At 43.7% G+C, this 23,231-nt stretch overlaps 1 protein-coding gene across 1 annotated transcript; it reads left to right on the forward strand.

Annotated features, from left to right (window-relative positions):
• Positions 1–326: 326 nt before the first annotated feature.
• Positions 327–20,112, forward strand: CRLS1 (cardiolipin synthase 1). The gene is made up of 7 exons (XM_055133704.1): positions 327–711; positions 3,955–4,092; positions 9,999–10,128; positions 14,805–14,890; positions 16,120–16,188; positions 17,472–17,563; positions 19,161–20,112. The coding sequence occupies exons 1-7, from the start codon at positions 442–444 to the stop codon at positions 19,246–19,248; spliced, it is 873 nt and encodes a 290-aa protein (XP_054989679.1). The 5' UTR covers positions 327–441; the 3' UTR covers positions 19,249–20,112.
• Positions 20,113–23,231: the final 3,119 nt, after the last annotated feature.

Raw genomic sequence — 23,231 nt, forward strand, 5'->3', positions numbered from 1 at the left:
TTCAAAAAAAAAGGCGGGGGGAGAAAGAATGACTTCAGGGCCAGAGGCCCCGGGCGGCGCCCGCACTGCCGGGCACCCCTCTGCAGGTCACTGCCTTGGAAGCGTTCCGGCCGTGCCCTGCGTGCCCGCTTTCACGTCCTCCCGGCCCTACCCACCCCCCGCTCCGGAGCAGGCGCGGCTCACCTGCGGCCGGAAGTCCTCCGGGCCGAGTGGCACGCGCCGCCCGCCGGGGGCGTTGCAGAGGCGCCGCCGCGACAGTGTCGCAAAAGCGTCGCAAAGCCGCTGTCCTTGGCGGCGCCGGGCCACCTGTATAAACGGCGCGTGTGCCGGGGCCGGGCAGCCAGTATGGACGCGGCCGGGGCGCTGCCGGCGCGCGGGGGCTGGGCGGGCGCGCGGCTCGCGGACGCCGCCGCCGGCCGCTGAACCTCCCGCCGCGGGGCCATGCTGGCTTCGCGCGTGGCGCGCGGCCCGTGGGCGGCTCTGCGCGGCGCCGTGTGGCTGCGGGGGGCGCGGCCGGGCAAGGGGCGCGCCCGCGAGGCGCTGCTGCTGCCGCCGCCGCCCGCCTGCTGGCTGCGCCCGGGGCCGCCGGGGACCGGCCCGCGGGGCCGCTGCTCGGGCGCGGGGAAGGCGGCCCCGGGGCCCGCCGCTGCCGCCGCCGCCGCCGCCGAGGCTCGGGCCCGCCGCTGGGGCCCGCCGGGCGCCGCCAGCCTGGTAGGTAGCGAGCGGCGCGCGGGCGGGCCCGGCCGGTCCCGGTCCGGAGCTCCCCCGGGGCCGCCCGGGCCGAGAGCCGGGGACGAGTTTCGGTGGCGAGGCCCCGGGAGGGATTTCCGAGCGGCAGCCCGACTCCCCTTGGGTCCGGGCGCCCCGCTAGAATCCTCCCTCCTGCCCCACCGCAGTTTCTCGCCGCACCCTTTTGGGGACCCTCTTGGCTGTTGGCATCTCTCGTTTGTTTTGTGAAACGGAGCGATTTTTTCGGGGGGGGGGGGCGTTCTACACCCGGAGGAGCTCAGGGCTCACCCCTGGCTCTGTTGGGGCTCAGTGTTCAGGGCTTGCTCCTGGTAGGGCTGGAGGGACCATATGGGATGCTGGAGATCCAACCCGGGTCGGCGTATCACTTACCCGCTGGGCTATCTCTCCAGCCCCCCAATTAGGCGATTTCCCCCACCCCCAAATGTTTGGAAAATGAATTTCACAAGTCCAAGGCAAATCCGGACGGCGGGGGCGTCTTCGGGGAAGAATACACGGACCTGTTGGCTGGTGCAGGTTCGGCTCGCCTGTCCCCAAGACCCTCTGACGCTTTCTGAGCTGAGGGATGAGATTTATTTGAGTCACAAGCAAAAGGTCCTTTAACCTCTGTTTACAGGAGAGAACTTAAAGCCTCTTGCTGGGGTCAGGGGTGTTTGTCCACTCACCTTGAGGTTCGCCGGAAGCCCGAGGCCACGGAACTGGGGTGTGGGGGAGCAAACATGATGACACGTTAGGAAAGCCTCCTGCAATTATTACATCTTCAATTGTTAGGTCTTCAGCGGGGCCGTGGCCCGCTTTTGTCAGTTGTACAGCATGGGTTGGGGTGACCATATCCTGGCAGGGGTCTCAGCTCCACTAATTGATAGAGCATGCGGGACTTTGAATGCTGGACGCTTTGAGGTCCCCAGGTCCTGTCTGAAGAAGTCCTTTCCGGAACGGCAGTAGTTGGTCGAGTATGCCACAGGTTATCTGGTTGGGTAATCCGAGATTAGCTTCGCTTAATTTTATTTTAGCACCTTTTACACATTGTGATGGCTGGGAATGTCTGAGGATTTTTCGGAAGTGTTTTATGGGGTGCTAAAGAGGAACCCCTTTTCTCTTCAGCAATTTTCAGACCTCCCGCTGTTACGGCACTGAATGAATTCTGGCTTTGTCCATGAAAAGTTTATTCATTTGGGGCGGCTTTACTCTGTTTGTTTGCTTTTTAAAAAAATTTATTTTCTCTCCTGAGAGTGCCTCTGTTAGGTCAGTATTTGACTTAATTCTCCACCGCAGTAGTTGCTACAATTTCTTCGTCGTGGACTCTGAACTTTGAACTTGGCTTATGTTGCAAGAATGTTTCCATTGTATTGTCTAATGTAGTGTCTACTTCGAAAAAGGTCTGAGTGGAGACTTGTCCTGGTTTTTTTTTTTTTTTTTTTTTTTTTTTTTGTGATTGTTTCCTGGATAATTTGAAGGTATCTGTTGCCCTCCAGGACAGTATTCTGCTCCTTGACCCCAGTGACAAATAAGCCCCTTAACTGCCAAGCTGAGGTGAGCCTGGCTCACTTGGCTCTGTTTGTACGTGTACATGTTTACTATATTAAAAGAAGTGCCTTTTCTAACACGTTAGTTACTGAAATTTTAAAAGGTATCTTTAGGAATGTTAATGCAGAGTAAAAGTTAAGGTTCAGGCCAATTTGTTACCAGTTAAAAGGTTAAATAGGGTCGATCATGTGCATTAGTCCCGTGGGGTAGAGTTGGCGGCTTGACTCTGGAGGGGAAAATCCTGGCTTTGGGGAGTGACCTATTCTTGATCTTTTTTTCTGTACCCCTTTATACAAGGGGCTGAGACAGAGACTTCCCCTGCCCCACTCTTTGAATTCAGAATTGAAATACTCTCTTATAAAACAGATTTTGTTTGGCAAGGAAGGAATATTCTTCAGAGCAGCTGTCACAGAGCCCTTTAGCCGGTGCCAACTTCCACAGCCTGGTGCCAAATGGAGTTTCAAGGAATTACCAAGCCTACTCCATGTGGGAGCTGTGAGAACCCTCAGTTTCTCTCTGGGTGTCTTAGCATTTCCACAGAGCTATTTTGAACAGAGTTACAAAATGTATCTTTACTTCCTAAGGCTCTTAATTCCTATACCTGCCTCCATTTTTTTTTTTTTTCAGCAGCTGACCGAGTAAGTGATGAGGTTATAGAATTGTTTCTCCTCCTTCATGTACCCTTGCTGTACTGCCGAGTCTTTTGGAATGTATGGAAGTGTAGGGGAGAGTTACTAGCAGTGCATTTTTTAAAGCCAAAATGGGGTTGATAATTTGACACTTTTACCCCCCCAACCCCCCCCAGCACTCGATTGTGTACTTGAAGTCTTAAGATCTCAGAGTTTCATATTTTATTTTTGGGGTCTTATGTAGAAGTGCCCAGGGCCAACTCATGGCTTAGTGCTTGATATCTGGTGGTACTGTGGTACCTGAGCCTCCTGCAGACGAACCATGCACCCAGCCTGTTGAACTATGCCCCACAAATTTAACTTTTTTTTTGTTTGTTTTTGGGTCACACCCAGAGATGCACAGGGGTTACTCCTGGCTCTTCACTCAGGAATTACCCCTGGTGGTGCTCAGGGGACCATATGGGATGCTGGGATTAGAACCCAGGTCGGCCGCGTGCAAGGCAAACGCCCTACCCGCTGTGCTATTGCTCCAGCCCCAAATTTAACTTTTAAAAGCAGAGTTTAAAGGGACTTGGGAGATAGCTCAAAGGCCTATAGTTTACATGTTACAGTCCTGGTGTCCCTCCCCTGACCTCTTAGTTCTTCTGAATACCTCTGGGTGTGACCCCAAAACCTAACCAACCAACCAGAGTAGTGTAGATTTCGATTTCTAATGGTGAGTCCTATAGTAGAGGCTTGAAAACTATTTGAATTAAATGTTAATAGATAATAAGCCTGAGGAAGAAAACCTCTACATAGAAGATACTCTAATCAACATTTGGGCTGGAGACGTGATCTTCTGTATGATTGACAAATATCAAAGAACAACAGTGTATTTAGAAACTCCAACGACTGTACTTAAACCATCTGTAGCACCTAATATTTAATTATTAATAATTAATAATAAGTTATTAATCTTTAAGTTAATAAAGTATTTTTTCTAATTTATCTAGTTAAAGTATGACCTATATTAATTTTAACTTTGCCTCCCCCCTTTTTTTTTCTTTTTCAGTATGAAAACCCGTGGACAATCCCAAATATGTTGTCAATGACAAGAATTGGCTTGGCCCCAGTTTTGGGCTACTTGATTATTGAAGAAGATTTTAATATTGCTCTAGGAGTTTTTGCTTTGGCAGGGCTAACTGATTTGGTAAGTTATGATAGACCTCCCCTGTTTTGTTCCCTGAGATGTCAGGATTTCTACTGCATTGACCGAGTACAGCCTTAGTCGGCTTTTCCTTGGAAGGAAATCCTCAAGGTGAACTTAACCAAATACTTGTGTAAGGATTTGCCACTGGCAACAACGTGTTGATACCCGATTAGGGATTCAGGTATTCTTCAGGTATTCTTCCTGTGCTCCAACGAAGGAAATGGAGGGTAGCAGGAAGCCTGCAAAAGGGAGCTTATTCAATATTGGTTTATAACTTTGAGAATATCAAAGGGTTTTTTTTTCTCAAGTACTTGCTTTAGGGATAGAAATAAAGGAGAGGGGCCAGAGAGATGGTGCAGGGGTAAGGTGTTTGCCTTACATGTGATTGACCCGGGTTTGATCCCCCACCCTGCCAGGAGTGAACACTGCCAGGTGTGACCCAACCTGCTATGCCCCAAACAAAAAGTTTTTTTAGAAAGAAAGAAATTAAGAGTCTCTATGTTTTTCTTTCCTGTCCTGTTAGAAGTACTCTGATCTGTACAATAATTGAATTGGTCTTACGGTGGGGAAAGAAAAGGGGAGCCAATTGGTGTGACCAGGACTTTTAGAAGCCAGAACTATGCTCCATTCCCGTCCACCTGGCAGAAGGGCCCACCCTGGAAAGGCATTTGATTTTCTTGAAGAATTCCCGTGTCAGTTTGGGGGAAAGGGGATTTATTTGGGTTATTTAAAATTGGAATTTGGGGAACTGGAGCCATAGCACAGCGGGTAGGCGGTAGTCCAGCATCCCATATCATCTCCCGAACACTGCCAGGAATAAATGGAATTTGGGAGATTTTTACACACACACACACACACACACACACACACACACACAGGGCTAGAGCGATAGCACAGCAGGTAGGGCGGTTGTCTTGCACGAGGCCAACCCGGGTTCGATTCCTCCACCTCACTTGGAGAGCCCGGCAAGCTACCCGTGGCATATTCACTATGCCAAAAACAGTAACAAGTCTCACAATGGAGACATTACTGATGCCCACTCGAGCAAATTGATGAGCAACGGGATGACAGTGATACATTGATACACACACACACACACACATACACATATATGTATATATAGGGGGCTGCATTGAGTAGTTCCTTGAGGACATTGTTGGAAGTGCCAGGGATTGAATTCAGGGTTTCACACATGCTAGGTATTTCACTATTCGAGCTTTCTCCTTGACCCTGGAAAATAATTTTTTTTAACGAAGGCTCTTTTATATGTAAATAGACTTTCGTGAACTTTAGGTTCACGAAAGAAAGCCTGCCATCTTTAGGTATGATATTACTTGTATTTATCACCCACTCTGTTTCATAAAGGATTTGCAGTGGCTTTCAGAACTACGCATCCTATAAGAAAACAGTTGAGGAAGTGGGGGATGGTGTGTAAATAATTTTAAAATACAGACAAAAGTATAGAGAAATAGAAATTATTCTTGTTTTAACACTTACTGAGATTCATACAACCCAGATAGGCAATAATAATTTCTTTTTTCTTTTTGGGTCACACCTGGCGATGCACAGGGGTTACCCCTAGCTCTGCACTCAGAAATTACCCCTGACGGTGCTCAGGGGACCACATGGGATGCTGGGAATCAGACCCGGGTCGGCCACGTGCAAGGCAAACGCACTACCCGCTGTGTTATCACTCCAGCCCCAGCAATAACAATTTGATAGTTCTCCAGACTGATGAAACATTTTACTTATTATTTACAAAGAATAAAAAAAACTTCATTTCCTTTAACAATTGTATAAACATAAATGAAAATTGTATAGCTTTGTTAAACCATCACTGTTCCCTTTGAAGTTCACAGATACAAAGTTCCACCCACCAAGTTGTGTTGGTGAATAATCTTGAATTGGCTATAGATTTTGCAGGCTCAAGGAGAGCTGTTTCATAAGATTTCAAAATGTGTAGCAGATAGATATTTCTGGGTTTCAACTCCTGTTGTCACAATTCCTTTCTGTGCCCACAGTTGCTGCTTTTATCTGTTTTTATGTCTAAAGCTTGGAGACCTCCATTAGTTGTTAAATTGGTGTAAAAGTTGATCAAAGCCAGCTTATAATGGAGAATTTAATGATGCAGGGAAGATCATCTTCAGTTACTGGATTTGCTTTTCTATTATTAAGAATTTTTTTTTTTTTTTAGCTTCACATGAGATTGTAAGGAGGAAGACCCTCACTTCCGTTTTTTAAAACATATGACAATCTGGGGCTGGAGCGATAGCACAGCGGGGTAGGACGTTTGCCTTGCACATGGCCGACCCAGGTTCAATTCCCAGCATCCCATATGGTCCCCTGAGCACCGCCAGGAGTAATTCCTGAGTGCAGAGCCAAGAATAATCCCTGTGCATCTCTGGGTGTGACCCAAAAAGCAAAAAAAAAAAAAAGACGATGTGTGTGGAAAGTTGAATTAATCAGTACCCTGTTTCATGTTTGTTTCATAAGGCCGTTTGATACCTCTAGATTGAGTGTTAGGGAAGCACCTGGATTCTTTAAAGTGATTTGTTACGACTTGGGAAATGACTCGTAGTGAAGAAAGTGTGGAAGAATCTCTTCTGGTTAGAAGATTCAGAAGTTGTAACATGTGCTGGAAGTTTAGATTGAAGTAAATGGGTTTGGGATAGTTTTGAAGTACAATTGATACATTGGTGGATCAGATGTGTGGGATGAGAGAAAAGAGTTAAATATAACTGGTAAGGTCCTGACAGTCTTTTCAAATAATCAGATTCATGATTCTGTAGTAGGCAGGCATCAGGATGGGACATAACTTGTGGGGAAAAACAGAATTCTGAATCTTTCCATGAAGAGGTAAACTGAGTGTTGAATATTGTAGTTTGGAGATGGAGGAAGTAATGATTAGAGATTAGATTTGAGAGTTACAGCACATATATACTCATACCTGTGAGAAATCATTTTGGTTCTGGTAAAAGAAGACCAGAGAATGAGCAGTAAGTTGAACAAAGGAGAAAGCCAGTAAAGGACACTGAGGAGTAAACGTTGATGAGAAGGAAAGAAAATCAGAGATAGTATGAAGCCCCAGAAGTTAGATGAAGAAAATGCTTGTTTTCACTCAGGTTGAGTAAGCTGAAAATGCAGAATTCATTGGTGACCTTGTAAGTACCTTACCTGGCAGAATACAGACAAGGAGGTGATGGGTGGTAATGCATAACCTCATCCTGAGGAAGTTTATGAGGAAATAGAGGTAGGGTGATGAAAGGTGGCTTTCAGAGATTTTTGTTTATTGTTTTTTCGCCATACCTGACAGTGCTCAGGGCTTACTCCTGGCTCTGCACTCAGGGAATCACTCCTGGTGGTGCTAGGAGACCACTGGGGCACTGGGGGATTGAACCTGGTCAGTCGCATGCAAGGCAAATGCACTTGCTGCTGTCTCTGATCCTGCTTTCAAGATTTTAGGTAAAGATAAGCACATGCAGAGATGCACACATATAAACATGACAACTTTTTGTTGATGATGATAAGTAATGAAGTGAAAAGGGAGAAATTGAGGATTCAAGGGATGTGGGAAAGAACGAGGCAGATCCTAGGAGTTGAAAGACCCTAAAATCAAGAAAGGGGGTGTGAATGGATGCTCGGAAGTGTAGTTTTGGAGTAGGATTATCAAGGAAGGGGAGAAGAGGAAAGGATGCAGAAAGATGTGGATTTGAAGGTGTAGCTTTGAGGGGTCCAATATCATCTGTTTTGTTTTTCAAGGAACTTTTTATTTTGCCCTTTTTTCTTTTTAAAACAAAAACTTCTTTTTTTGTTGCTTTTTGTGTCACACCCATTGATGCACAGGGGTCACTCCTGGCTCTGCACTCAGGAATTACCCCTGGCAGTGCTCAGGGGTAATATGGGATGCTGGGAATTGAACCCAGATCAGCAGCATGCAAGGCAAATGCCCTACCCGCTGTGCTATCGCTCCAGCCCCCAAAACAAAAACTTCTTAACCATTGTGTGCTACTACTGTCTCTTCTACCTCTACTATGAGGACTTATAGTGAGGAGGATTTATCATTAAAAATGTACCAAGTTTAATTAGACCTAAAATGTTTTCTTTCTTTGGAAATAGGACTAGAAAACTCAAACATTCGTTGAAGCTTGAAGTGAAATGCAAAATTAGTAAGAGCCAAGTAGGGACTTGGAAAACCAGAAAGTGTCAGTTTTGCTTAATGGGGAGAGGTTATAGGTCTTTTTAGTCCATTTTGTGGCTCTGAGCTGGCCAGATCTGTCTGTCCTTTTTTCAAGTGGGCCCAGAGAGCTGGGCTTGACTTAAATGATCAAAAAGAGTAATATTTTCAGTATTTTTTAAACCTATTTTTTGCAGTAGCTGGGTTCAGTCTTTGATTTCCTGAATGCAAGGCATGTGTATTTACTATTGAGACACATTTTAAGTATTTTAATGTTAGCAACTAATTTATATTTTTGTTTTTTATTTACTTATTTTGGGGGGCCCACACTCCTGGCTCTGCACTCAGGAATCATTCTTCACAGGGCTGGGGGAGCATACGTAGTGCCAGAGATCAAACCCAGGTGTTGGCCTTCTACAAGGCAAGTCCCCTAACTGATGAACTATTGATCCGGCCCAACAACTAATTTATATTTTTAAAAGCTTCTGTAGGTCAGTTCAAACCAGCCTCCAGGCTCCATTTGGCCCACTGGCAACCAGATAAGATCTTTGCTTTAAAATGTAATTTATTGCCAAGAAAAGTGAACAATCTAATTTTCATCTAAAATGTTTAGTAATCTAGATACAGATATTTGGGTGGGTCACACCTGGTGGTGCTCAGGGCTTAGGTAGGGGGTGAGGGCCATATGTGGTACCAGGGATCAAACTAGGGTCAGCTGCATGCAAAGCAAATGCCCTACCCACTACTACCTCTCTAGCCCCAAATTGTTTTTTGTTGTTTAAATATAGATATATACAGTTTTCACATTGACCTAGTAGTGGCACTAAATAAAAGCAACAGCAAAAAAGAGATAGTAACAGTTACGGTATATTTGATTTGTGGGGGGGGGGGTCATGCCCAAAAGTATTCAGGACTTAATCCTGGCTCTGTGCTCAGAAATCACTGCTGGCATTACTTGGGGGATCATATGGGATGCTGGGAATCAAACCTGGGTTGGCTGTGTACAAGGCAAGTGCCCTTCCCACTGCACTATCCTCCAATCCTTAACAGTTTTAAGTGTTTCTGGGGATGAGACTTAATGGCAGAAAGAGCTCAAACCTTGAATATGCAAGGCCTAGGTTTGACCCCCAGCACTGCTGGGTGTGACCCTGGTTGCCTTTCAGCACCTTCGGTAGTGCAGGAGTAACTCAAAATAAATAAATGTATGTATGTATGTATGGTTTTTTTTAATTAGGTTTTCTTGTTTTTAAAGTTAAAGTGATGAACAGTTGCAGGGGAGAAACCCCAACCCTGCAGAGAGAGGAGAGGAGAGGGGGGAGGGCAGGGAGGGAGGCTCTAGTCCTTACCAGTAACTCTGTAGTTTGGTCTGAACTGAAATTGCCCGAAGTTCTGGTGAAAGAACCCAGTCTATGCTCGGTTAGTCATGCTTCCCCGGTGTTTGATTTGGCTCTTTACATCTATAAAAAGTGCCTAAGTTCATACCGCAAAGGGCCATTATGAATACATTGCAGCCGTGGGGAAGAAAAGTACTGTAGTAGAGCGAAATTATTTTCAGGTCACTTGATTGTTTTTGAAGATAACATGCACCAGTGAGAGAACGAAGTTTGAAAATACACAGAAGAGACTTTTATATACATTTTAGAAAAAGTATAGTTATTCTGGCATTTCTTAACCTTCGAAATAACCTACTCTGTACCTGTTATGACATTTATTAAAAACATTCTATTTTCAGTTGGATGGATTTATTGCTCGAAACTGGGCCAATCAAAAATCAGCTTTGGGAAGTGCTCTTGATCCACTTGCTGATAAAATACTTATCAGTATCTTATATATTAGCTTGACCTATGCAGATCTTATTCCAGGTAAGAATGCCAAAATGCGTCTTTTTAAAATAGCACAAGGAAGAACAATGTTAGTCAACTTAGGATTTCTCTTGATGGAGACAAATAATTTTTGTACTAAAAATATATTTTTCAGTATAACCTTTTCCCTAATTTTAAATTATTGAACTGTTTTGTTTGTCAAGCTGTTTGTTTTAATTTTAAATATTTGTTCATGTTATGCTAGTGGAATCCACTGCTTTCTTGGTGTTTAAGTTAAAATTGAGCAGCTATTATTTCACAGTGCCAATTTGTATTCTAGAATCTTTGGAAATCACAATATATTCTTAGTACGTAGGTTTTTGAAAAACAACTTAAGTTTTCTTAAGAATATTATCTTGATATAATCATAATAGAGTTATAAAATTTTAAAGATATATATACAGTTGCACATTTTATTACTTATACACAAAGTTTCAAATCTTATGAATTATACATTTCCTAGATACTCTTCATGAAAATTTTCATGATCTTTTGCTTTGCTTTGTATATACATTTTGGGTTTATTTTCTCTCATAACTGTATTTCTGTTTTTCTCCCTTTTTCTCCCTTGGTTAGATTAAAGAATGTTTTTTTTAAATTTTGCTTTGTTTTTTGCTTTTTGGACCACACCCAGTGGTGCTCAAGATCACTCCTGACTCTGTGCTCAGTGATCACTCCTGCGGGCTCGGGGGCCGTATGGGCTAACAAAAATTGAGCTCAGCTTGGTTGTGTGCAAGGCAGGCATCCTGCCCTCTGTGCTATCTGCAGCTTCCCTACTAACACTTTTATTGCTATCATTTTTAATTTCCAGAGCAGTATGTTTTAAATATTCTCTTTAAAAAATTTTTTTCTTGGTAAGAACTTATCTGAAATACCTGGTGATCTTTGTCAACTCTTTTATATTTGGGGATACCCTTCAGGCAAGGGTGGGATTTGTTGCATGCCCATGGAGTAATTAGGTGGGAGAAGCCTGAATTCTGGCAACTTTCGGGTTCTTCTGCAGAAGAAAGCATTTTGGACGCTAAACTGTGGGGGGAGCTGGCCGATGGTCAGAGAGGGTCTCGTGTCTTATTATGCTGGCCATGCCTGGACTGCACTCTACCGGTGGCCCCTGCTTCAGAGAGCAACGTAGAGCACAGGTTGATAAACTCTGTGCAGGGCCAGAACATGTGTCCGGCTCTACAGACCATGTGGACTCTGTTACAGTTAGCTCATCACTGCTATTAGAGTATGAAGACGGCCCTAAAAATAGAGATGAATGAATGTGGCTGTGCTGCAGCTAAACTCCGCTGATGGACATGAGATCGAGTTTCATCTCTCTCAAAACAACACTCCTTTGATTCACCTCATTTCCCAATACCCCTCTTTCTCCTTTCTCTGTGGTGCCGGGAAGGAGCCAAGGGTCTCAGATTTGCAAGGCAAGTGCTTCACTGCTTCGGAGACCAACTGCTTATGTTCACCGTGTGAATATTAGCGCCAGAGAGGCACAGCCCTGGGAGGGCTCCATAGGCAGGGCACCCCGCTGGGGACAGGGAGCTAATTTCCCTTTACAGGGACATTCTGAACTTCCCTGCCAATTGTTACCATCCTTTTCTAAAGGATTTCACTTTTTTCACTCTGTTAAGGTAGTTACTACAATGAAACAAGAAGTCAAAACTGGGAAGTTCCCCTGCCCCCCCCCCCCCCCCCCCCCCCGTTCTCTGTGTGATTTTTACTTTCATCATAGGAGGGATTTGAGGGCAGGTGTCAGGTGTCTGTGTGCGATCTTGGCCTACTTTTATTCTGAAGTTTTGTAAGTTTTCATCCTCCTTTATTTGAACAGCCTTGTTTCTTCAAGAATAAGACATTTACTTTCTTCATCAGCTAGGGTGGTAAATGTACTTTTTTTCTTGCTCCTTGTAGAGATGGATTAAAAATAAATTCTGGTTTGTTATATTTCTGTTTAGGTTGAATCTAAGTTCATTTTTGCTTGTATGTATGCATTTCTTCTGTTACATTTGCCAAATGCCATATTTTCCCCCAGTGTATCATCATTCTATTTCTAGCTTACTATAAAGGAAATTCCTATTTGCAGGTTTAAATCAATCTCTAAGATAACTCTCTTATTTAATGTGTTTTCATTGCAATAACCTAGGATGTTGAAAATCACATTAATTTGTAAAAGTGACTTATTTTTTAAAATTATTTTCTTCTAGTGCTAAAAATGAATTTGCCCATAACTTTCTTCCTTGTTACAGATATTAGCTACATAGAAAATGCATATTCTAGACAGTCCTAGCAGGTAGGAAGAAAAACCTTGAGGCCATCCCTGTACCATCCATCCATCTTAGTATGTGAGGCAGAATGAAAGCTGTTTTAATCCTGGGGAAAAGGGAAGGATTGGCCAGGGTTGGAAATAGAAATATTTAGAAGATGCAAAACAGGGGCCGGAGCGATAGCACAGCGGGTAGGGCGTTTGCCTTGCACGCGGCCGACCTGGGTTCAATCCCCGGCATCCCATATGGTCCCCCAAGCACCGCCAGGAGTAATTCCTGAGTGCAGAGCCAGGAGTAACCCCTGAGCATTGCTGGGTGTGACCAAAAAAGCCAAAAAAAAAAAAAAAGAAGAAGATGCAAAACAGGGATAGGATAAAATGCCCTGCTACCCACCACCCACACCCTAAAACAGCAAAGTGAGAGTGTGTAAATCCGTAGCGACAGTGTCGCAGTCGGACTTCTGTCTGCACCAGCACTTTCAGGCACACCCCCCCCAGGGAGGGTCTGGCTTTCACAACTCCAGAGTGGTCCTGAGAGGGGCAGTTGGGAAACTGAATCAGACTCTGAGTCTGTGCTGTTGAGTCAGAGCCTGAGACACCCCTGGAGCTCGGGGTGAACCCTTAGACCAGTGCTTTTCAGCCTCAGGTCCTTGGACTGGTATCAGTTGGCAACTCCTGCCTGAAACCTACAATTCCCTCCTGGGTGTTCTATTTAGTCACTGGGCACCTTGGCCAGGCTCCTTATATGCAAAACGGTGATAACGATGGTCCCTATCTATAAAGTTAATTTCAAAATTAACTTAAATGACGTGTTTAAATGCTTAAACAATTGAGCTGCTCATTAAATGGCAATCTTGGTAGTAAATAGCTGCAACCAGAAGCCAGGTCAGTTATACTGTATGGAATTAGCTCATCACTTATACAGAAACCTCTTATTTAGGACTAAGTCTTGTTCTTCCCCCCCCCACATGATTTACAGTAACTGCTTTCTCTCTGTTCACATTTATTGTTAATGATTTGCTACATTTGAAATGTGGTTGTAATCAGTTTGCGTAGTGATTAATACAGGAAAGTTAGTTTTAAACAAGTCTTCCTAAAAGTCCTGGTTGGTAGCTCTTGTTATGGCTCATAGCTAGGTTTTTGTGTGCTGAAAATGACAGCACTTGAGCAGATAAGCATTTCCTCTTGGGAGCAGTCTTTTTCCCTGTCCTTAGGGACTGGGTTAAAGTTCAAAGCTTAGAGCGGTAGGGCTGGGCTGCTGGTCACTGTTAGAGCCCTTGGCTCGCGTGTGGGAGGCCCTAGGCTTGACCCCTGCACTGCAGAACCAACCTATACTTAGAGCTGTGCCCAGCAGAGTTTAATTTCAAATCTGTATCCAATTAGATTTTGTTCAAGTTACTGAGCCAAAAGAATGTCAAATCAGAAAGGATAGATAGATCAGAGAGGATAGATAGATAGATAGATAGATAGATAGATAGATAGATAGATAGATAGATAGATAGAGATACAGATGTAGATATGTGATATAGGAGCTGTTTGAAGGGTAATAGAATGGGAATGATCATTTATTTTAGTAGTGAAAGTATTTTATACTGTTGACCTTAAGATTTGCCCCCCTTTCTTAAAAGTCTTTCCTCCCCGGCCCCCATTATAAAAGCAGTATATGTTTATAGTTAAAACTTTCTGTAGCACAGGAAGATGTAAAATGAAACAAGTCCTCTTCCCTCACATTCTCATTCAACTAGGGTGCAAGGATTCTCCGCGAACCCTCTAAGGTATATTATTGGCTCTCTCGCTCTGGCCATGTTGTGGTGCCTGAGGAATTAGGAGAAAACAGACCAGATTCATGTTTAATGAGAATTCATTGACTTCATGAGGAAGGAGGAAAATGTAGGAATTGGTCAGACACGAGTGTAAAGACTTGGTTTCTCCATAAGTGGCACGTGTAGCCCGCTGTCATGACATCGTCTAGACTCAGGAGCAGAGCAGCCAGATTCCTTAGCTTCCTTTGCTGTCTTCTGACATCCTTTCCCAGCTCATGGCCATGTTTCCCATGTAATGAGTGTGAGTGTAGTGATACTTTTTCTAACCTCACAAAGCTGAGAGGTAACAGAGGAGACAGTGGGACTGAGCAGTGCTTACTCTGGACTGGTAATAGTAAGTTAAAACAAGCAAGAAAAATGAGTGCATCAGTATTCCAAAAGACATCAATAATTTGAAAAGCCAAATTAGACTTGCAAGGCTTTGTTTTGTGCTTTGTTTTGAGAGCATGCTTGAGAAGAATATATACTTCAGTGTTTACTATCAGATGTTTCTTATGTGAAGTAGCAATTTATGTTAACTGAATGAAATGTCATTTGTATGTGGTGTAATATCTTAATTTTAAAAATCCCAATAAAATTATTTTATATTTAATTTCCAGTTTCACTTACTTATATGATAATTTCAAGAGATGTAATGTTGATTGCTGCTGTTTTTTATGTGAGATACCGAACTCTTCCAACACCGGTGAGTTTATTATTATTTTTTAAAATTCTTTTATACTACATGTAACTTCAAATAAAACCTTTCTATTGCATAAATAAAAACTTTCATTTTATAGCAATAATTTATTACAGTTATTTTCTAATCCAGTTGTTAAGAATTTTTAAAAATTGTGTCTATAATATTGCTGTGCTCAGTGGCCATAGAATATTATGTCCATGTTTAGGAAATTGAAAAATAGAAAATCATGTTTTTGTTTTTAAGTGAAAATCTTTCAACTGCTGCTCTTAGTTGTTCGTCCTGGTTTCTTAAGCATATAAAAACTCAGGCCAGGGGCTGGAGAGAGAGTACAGTTGGAAGGGTGCTGCCTTGCATGCGCCCAGCCCAGTTTTCATCCCATACGGTTTTCATCTAACTGGCACCCTGTATTGTCTCCTGATCCCTGCCAGGAGTAAGCCCTGAGCACAGCTGGATGTGGCTCGGAAACTTAAAACAAACAAACAAAAACAGACCAGCTAGCCCTACCCCTCATAATAAATTCTGTTTGGAGTTAGTGCATGATCAAGCCTCTTTCTCTAATTAACCTGCAGTGTGGATGCTCCAGATCTTTTTACTGTCTTCCTGTTTTTGTTGTTGAATTGGTTTTTGGGCCTATGCCTGGCTGTGCTGAGGGCTCACTCACTTTGGGGTTCAGATGACCATATGGGGTGGCAGGGATCAAACCTTAGTGGCAGCTTGCAAGGACAAGCACTCTACCTGCTGTATTGTTTTTCTTCTCCCTAGAATGGATCTTTAAAATCTCATTTGTATGAGTATGGAATGATTTTTTATGTCTACTTGCTCTACAACGTATTTCAGCTTGTAAGCATGGTATGATAACCTCAGCTTTGTGTGTGAAAATAACATGTTGATTTGCTTTTAGTCTATAAGAGAAAATAGTGATAAGGGAGTTTTAGTAAAAGGATATGATCAAGCTGACTTGATAGCTTTTGGTCTGGAATTTTATAGAAAGTGAAAACAACTATATAAACTGAAAAAATATCTCTGATAACCTGTATACATTTAATAAGGATGCACATTATTTCATAGAATAGATTTAGGGTTTTGGGTTTTTTTCCACTGCAAAAGGCCTTATCTAGTATAGAATAAAACATGTGGCTAGTACCCAGTAACTGTTACATATAGTAGCTAAATTTTTATCTTAAACTTGAAATATAAATTCAATAAATTTTCTTTCTTTCATCCTCTGACAGCGAACACTTTCTAAGTATTTCAATCCTTGCTATGCCACTGCTAGATTAAAACCAACCTTCATCAGCAAGGTAAGAGACACGCAGCCTTCTTGAGGGGGAGTGTTGCTGAGGGCCAGACCCGTGGCCTTCCATGCAGAGCATGTGCCCTACCACTGGGCTTTGAATGTGAGACAGGTTTATGTGCACTGACTGTAGGTGGGAGGCAGTAGGGACATTAGCCCCTGTGGTCTTTAGCCCCCACACACCATTCTTTTGTCCTCCTAGGATTTGGAGATTGGTCATTAACTGCATTGTGTTCTGTGTCAGTGGTCACACAAATGTAGTCTGAGTGAGGCACTGTGGTCACCACTTAAGAAAGGTAGAGAAGGTGAAAATGTAATTTCACTTTGCTTGAGATGCCAGGAGACTATGAAGGTTCCTTTCTGGCTTCTCTGCCCTGCTCCCTGGGGTGAAACTACCATGGAAGTCCTTTCACTGTCAAGATGAATTTCTGTGTGGAGGGAACCGAAGGAAGTCTTACTAATGAGCAGCTGCTACTTGGAGTTGCTCACCCTGTTTCCAGAGCGCTTTCCAGGGCAATGACTGTTGTTTATCTTAGTGCAAAGAGGTTACTGTTAGTCCCTTTCAAGGTAGATTTCTTTCTCTGTTCTACCAGCCCTCGTAGTTTTCTCCCCTCATTCTTTTGCTCCATCCCTGTCATAGAGGCTTTACAGCTTAGGGAGACTGGTCATCTGTGGGATAGAGAGGTTACTTTTATTCTAGAGGACTTCCTGAGGAGGATTTGCATGGGTTTTGGTTTAGATTTTAAAGTGGGGTTGTTGTTGTTTGTTTGTTTGTTTTTTGGGGGGGTCACACCCAGTGATGCACAGAGGTTACTCCTGGCTCATACACTCAGGAATTAACTCCTGGCAGTGCTCGGGGAACCATATGGGATGCTGGGAATCGAACCCGGGTTGGCTGCGTGCAAGGCAAACACCCTACCCGCTGTGCTATTGCTCCAGCTCCCAAAGTGTTTTATGTTTGTATCAAATACAATGGCTTAAAGAGGTTCTGTGACAGATACCTCAAATTCTTGTCCTTGAAGCAAGAAATCCAGGCAATTTTAATGAACTTTTGAAATGAGGTAGAGTCTTTGACCTTCGGCTGCAGATTGGAGGCCAGAACGGGTGCTCCTGGGCGCCTCGCCTGCCTCCAGTGACGCCGATGGCCCTTCCGAGTGAGTGCCAGCCTCCTCGGCAGAACTGACCGCACACCAGGCCTGCTGGGCGCATGCCCTGTTTCTGTGTGGTGCCAGTGCCTTTGTTTCTGGAACTTGAAACGGCACCTGCTCACTCTGCTGCTTTCTTTTTTAGGTAAACACAGCAGTGCAATTAATCTTGGTGGCAGCTTCTTTGGCAGCTCCAGTTTTCAATTATGCTGACAGCATTTATCTTCAGATACTGTGGTAAGCTAAATTCGGAATTACTCTCTGAGACTGTCAACAAAAGTACTGTGACAGTGCATGGCATACTTTGTTGTGCATTGACTGGGCAAAGCTATACGCTTTTTTGGTTGGTTAACCCCTCCCCCCCTTTTCTGGTTACATCTGGCTGTGTTTAGGGCTTGCTCAGACTTTCTAAGTCTGAATTACCCTGTACTTAGAAGCTTGCTTTATATAGTCTGAATCATAAATTGGTTGATTAAATCAAAATGAAGTCCAAGAAACCTTAAAAAATTATACATATGATAAGTGTTTTGTCTAAAACTACATTTAAGGGGAGAGAGAGAGAGAGAGAGAGAGAGAGAGAGAGAGAGAGAGAGAGAGAGAGAGAGAGAGAGAGGAAAGAAAGCAGGTACGATGCTTATCTTGTACATTGCTGATACATAGGATAAGTGTTTTGTCTAAAACTACATTTAAGGGGAGAGAGGGAGAGGGAGAGAGAGAGAGAGAGAGAGAGAGAGAGAGAGGGAGAGAGAGAGAGAGAGAGAGAGAGAGAGAGAGGAGAGAGAGAGAGGAGAGAGAGAGAGAGAGAGAGAGACTAAAGAAAGCAGGTACGATGCTTATCTTGTACATTGCTGACCCAGATTCAATCCCTGGCATCACATATGGTTCCTGAGCATTGCTAGATGTGCACCCCCACCAGAAAATACATTTAAGTACATTTGTTCTGAATGGCAGGACCAATCGCTTTTCTTTGAATAGCTTCATCAGGTAGGGTTTCCTCCCTCCCTCCTTTTCTTCCTTCTAGCCTTCCTTCCCTTTCCTCACCCTCCCAGCAGTGCTCAGGAATCACTCCTGGCAGGGCTTGGTGGACCATATGGATGACAGAGATCAAAACCAGGTCAGCTACCTGCAGAACCAGTGCCCTACGTCTTAAACTACCACTCTGGCCGCAGGGTTTTCTTTTCTGAATAAATAAATGATTTTGCTTTCCATCTTAAGTTCGGCAAACTTTTTGTTTTTTCTGTTGGTTTGATTTTTTTTTTTTTGGTTTGGTGGTTTTTTTTTTTTTTCCTTTTGTGGGGGTCACACCCGTCAATGCTCAGGCCTTAATCCTGGCTCTGCACTCAGGAATTACACCTAGCAGTGCTCGGGGGACCATATGGGATGCCGGGAATCAAACTAGGGTCGGCCGCATACAAGGCAAACACCCTTCCTGCTGCAGGGTATCGCCCTAGCCCCATGTTCAGCTTTGAGCAGCGTCATATATGTAGTTTCAAAAGAGAATTTGGTTCATCTGGAAATTTGATTAATAAAAAATAAGTAAGGATGAACTGAAATCATTTTAAAAATCATTCGGATATCAGAATTCTTCGCCTGCAGGAAATAAGACGTGGGTACTTTCTGGGGCACAGAGCAGTGAAGGAGCACATGGTCTCGAGGTGATGAAACTGAGCCAGGTTTGGGCATCCTCTCAGCTCTGGGGCTCGGGGATCCAAACCTGAGTTGGCCGCTGCTATAGTTACTCTCCGTACTCTCCAGCCCCAGCTTAAATGGATTCCCATGGTGACTATTTTTCAGAGTTGACAACTAAGTTTTCCTTCTTTCCTTCCTTTCAAAGGTGTTTTACAGCTTTTACCACAGCTGCATCTGCTTACAGTTATTATCATTATGGTCGGAAAACTGTTCAGGTAATAAAAGGCAGATGAAAGTTAGCCATCATCATTCACAAGAAAGCAATATTCATCATCGGCAGCAGGGCCAGTGGAAATCTACAGGAGTTCTCCTATTTTGGTGTTCAGCTTGAAAAAGGACTTGTCAGAACAAACCATGTCATCAAAATTTAAGTAATGTGCATTGAAAATCAGCTTGATCATGGGCAAATGCAGAATTTGCAATGTATTTTTAAATACAAATAAAACTATAATTTAGAATTTTTTTTAATCTTAGGTTTATTGATTAATTTGTAAGGTACCAGTTATTATCTGTCATTTTTAAAACATTGGGGGGAAAAGAGAGTCACAGAATGGAAACTCAGGAGTTGCCATTTCTCCTTTAGTAGAATTTAGATTGTTCATGAAGTTCTATGGTAATTTCCTGGGTTTAAAGATACATTCTACAACTTCACTATGCAATTTTTTGTTTGGTTTTTAGATTTATGTGCACATTTACAGTTCTTGTTAATATTTGATCGTTTAGGGTAATGACAGTAACGGTTAGCTTAACTATGTTCAAGGTGATCTTTGATAAAGAGGTTTAAAATGCAGTGTTTTGAAAATGAGAAGCTGAAAGTAGAAGATATTGTTTCCTATTTAGTAGTTTCCCAACCTCTCAGGTACCTAAAAGTTTATGTATCAGGATAAGTGATACCGACTAGGAAGCATGTCCTCTGGACCATCCAACAGGCAATGTGTTATGCCAGGCTTTCACAGTTTTTAATGTAGCAATGTTTGTATGATATTGAAACCTACACTCATGTATGTAAATAATATGAAACTGTATATTTTTCAAAGGTTTTTTAAACTTTGGGGGAATCTTTTGTTAAAATATTAAAACAATAAAAGCTGGGAGGAAAAAAATGGGTTTTTCTGGCTTGGATTACTCTTTAGCATTCATAGTATTTGGTTATTGCGTGGCTTTTCTGCTTCAGAGTCTGTCCAGCTACGTCACTGGCAGTTCGACTATGTAAAGATCTGGTTTGGGCTCGTTTAAAGCCCTTTTGCTTCTCCGTGTTTAGGAGTGTCAGACAAGGACAGGCGAGCTTCCTCTTCACAGGGAGGACTGTTGCTGCCCACTGTCCCCAGCATTGGCCAGCCAGTTGTCGAAGCCTACAGGGAGTTCCAGGAACTCCATTGCAGTCCCTGTGACCACTCACCCACCCCGTGCAGCCCCGCCGGGTGTGGCCCTGGAGGCCCCAAGCACTGCCAGGGTGGCCCCAGTGGGCTCCACCATTACAGGGCTCTGGCAGCATTGAATCCTCAGGCCCAAATCACCAGCTCAGCTGGCCAGGGATCGCCAGGAGTGACCCCAGGGCTCCCTGAGCACTGCTTGGGAGACCTCCAGAGATGAAATACAAAGGTAGGTCAGAAGCAAAACTCAGGCCTCTTGAAAATTGCACCCTTTCATCAGAGTGACCTGGAGCCTGCGGGTCTGCCAGAACTTGGAACATACTGATGTCTGGTGCCAGGGTCACTGCCGTGGGAAGTGGTGAGGAAATAGAGGGGTGGAGACTGGAACCTTCCATGTAGTCTCAGGACTTAGGAGGCCTCATGTGAGCATGGAATTGGAACAGTGATACTCACATATGGTACAGTGAATATCAGCACTGGCAAAGCATGAATACACAGATTTTTTTTTTTTTTGCCTTTTGGGTCACAGCCAGCAATGCACAGGGGTTACTCCTGGCTGTGCACTCAGGAATTGCTCCTGGCAGTGCTCAGGGGACCATATGGGATGCTGGGAATCGAACCTGGGTTGGCCGCATGCAAGGCAAACGCCCTACCCGCTGTGCTATTGCTCCAGCCCCAAATACACAGAATTTTTATAGGGGTCACACTATGCTGGGGGGTGTCCAGGGCCTCTCCTGGCAGATCTTGCCACTCCCTGGGCCTTTGATATTCAGGAGCCATCAGGTATAGAGCATTGTAGAGCTAAAGATAATGGTATTCAAATTCAGCCTTGCACTTACTAGGCATATGTTCTAACACTTGTTTTCTCTCCCTGACTTCTTCCCTCCACCCCCTAGAAATGCTTCTAAAGGGGAGAAAGTATTTGTGGGGAAAATTAGAATCGTGTCTTGGGTCAGCTTATGGTTTAGTGCTATTTGGATTGACATGGATGGCCTGGACCAAGAGGCATTAGTATTCAAGTCTTAATCTGGTACTATTGATACTTTTTCCACTTCAACTCTTAGAAAAATGATGTAAGTCTAAGGTTTTGAATATTCTAAAGCAAATTCTGCTAGTTTACAAAACATTTAAATTCAGCATGGGCGTAATATTCATATATACAGACTTGGCACGAAATTCAACGTGCTGCTTTCAGTGTAGCAGCAAAAAGACATTTAATTACCACACCTCTGGTTATTTCTATATAAATTAGTCTTACTTAGTTTGCAATTTTGTTGTTGTAGTGGTATTAGGTTTGCCCTGAGATGCTGGACAGATGCTGGCGTTGTGCTTGGAATTGTACCCAGGATTGAAACATTGAGCCACACCCTGAGGCCTTTTTCATTCATTTTTATTGTGTTTGTTTTTGAGCCACACCTGACTGCTCAGGGTGCAGTGCCTAGAAGTGCTCTGGAAACTGTGGTGAAGTGGATTGAACCCTTGTTGCACACTAGCAAAGTGCCTTACCCTCTGTATTAATCTCTTCAGCCCCTGGCCCTACAATTTTAATTAGCTGGTAGATACCTTTTACACCTATTCTGACCCTCTTGGTTAACTAAGTGAGAAAACATCCACATTGGGTTTAGTTTTTCTTTATTTTTTTTTAATTTTTTCTTTTTCTTTTAAACTACACCTGGCTCTGTTCCAGGCTTACTCCTGGCACTGTACTTAGGGATCACTAATGGTGATGCTCAGGGGACCTTAGGCAGTGCAGGAATTGAACCCTGGTTCACTGCATGCAAAACAAGTGCTTTACCCACTGTTCTCTAGCTTTTTATCTTGGAATCTAGGGGTGCTTTTTCCAAACTTCACTTATAAATAATTACTATGGGAACTGGAGCAATAGTATATCAGATAAGGCGGTTGGCATGCAAGTGACCCAGGTTCAATCCCACCTTCCCAAATTGTCCCCAAAGCATGCCAGAATCAGTTCCTGAGTGCAGAGCCAGATGTGAATTAAACCTAAAATTTAATAAATGTGGGGCTAGAGTGGTAGCACAGCAGATAGGGCATTTGCCTTGCAAAGAGCCCATGTGGGTTTGATCCCCAGCATCCCATATGGTCCGCCGAGCACCACAAAATTCCTGGGTGCAGAGCCAGGAGTAATTGCTATAAGTATTGCGGGGTATGGTCCAAAAAGCCAAAAAAAAAAAAAATTGAGTCAGAGAGATAGTTCAACAGACTGCATCTGAGCACATGGTTTGTACACAGAAGACCTGCATTTGATCCCCAGGCAGTATGGTCCCCTGAGCAGTATATGATGTGCCCACCCCTGTCCCCCAGTTTTTTAAAAAATAGCCTTTTTGTATGTCTCACAGATATTCACAGGTTACAGTAAAAAGTCTAAAACTAGAAGCATATTTCCTCCCATATCCTGAAATGGAATTAATAAACTTGAAGCCTTCAAGAAACATCGTAGTTCTGCTCTCTCACCCCAGGTCTCGGATTAAGAATCCACCTGAGCCAATTCTCGAATAATCACTGTCTTTAACTGGAGCTTGACCAGGAGGAGCTTCCTTGAAATGGCTTGAGGATGTCCTTTCCAATCAAAGTGGCAGCAGTTGGACCATGAGATTTCTGTGTTCTGTATCCCTGCTTCCAACATAATTGTCCTGGATGGGGGGAGTAGGGTAGTGACTGCTGAAAAGGCCAAAAAGAACAAGACACGGACATGGAATTGCTGGGTCATACAGAAGCTGAACTGGAGCGATAGCACAGAGGGTAAGGCATTTGCCTTGCACGCAGCCGATCCGGGTTCAATTCCTCTACCCCTCTTGGAGAGCCAGGCAAGCTACTGAGAGTAT

Source organism: Sorex araneus, chromosome 3 (assembly GCF_027595985.1).
Source record: "Sorex araneus isolate mSorAra2 chromosome 3, mSorAra2.pri, whole genome shotgun sequence".
NCBI classification, from domain to species: Eukaryota; Metazoa; Chordata; class Mammalia; order Eulipotyphla; family Soricidae; genus Sorex; species Sorex araneus.

Bases quoted from the DNA above. Each gene is read 5' to 3' on its own strand.
- CRLS1 (XM_055133704.1), top strand. From the start codon at position 442: ATGCTGGCTTCGCGCGTGGCGCGCGGCCCGTGGGCGGCTCTGCGCGGC. The intron at 16,189-17,471 runs GTAAGAGACACG...TTTCTTTTTTAG, and splicing joins AACCAACCTTCATCAGCAAG to GTAAACACAGCAGTGCAATT. The intron at 17,564-19,160 runs GTAAGCTAAATT...TTCCTTTCAAAG, and splicing joins ATTTATCTTCAGATACTGTG to GTGTTTTACAGCTTTTACCA.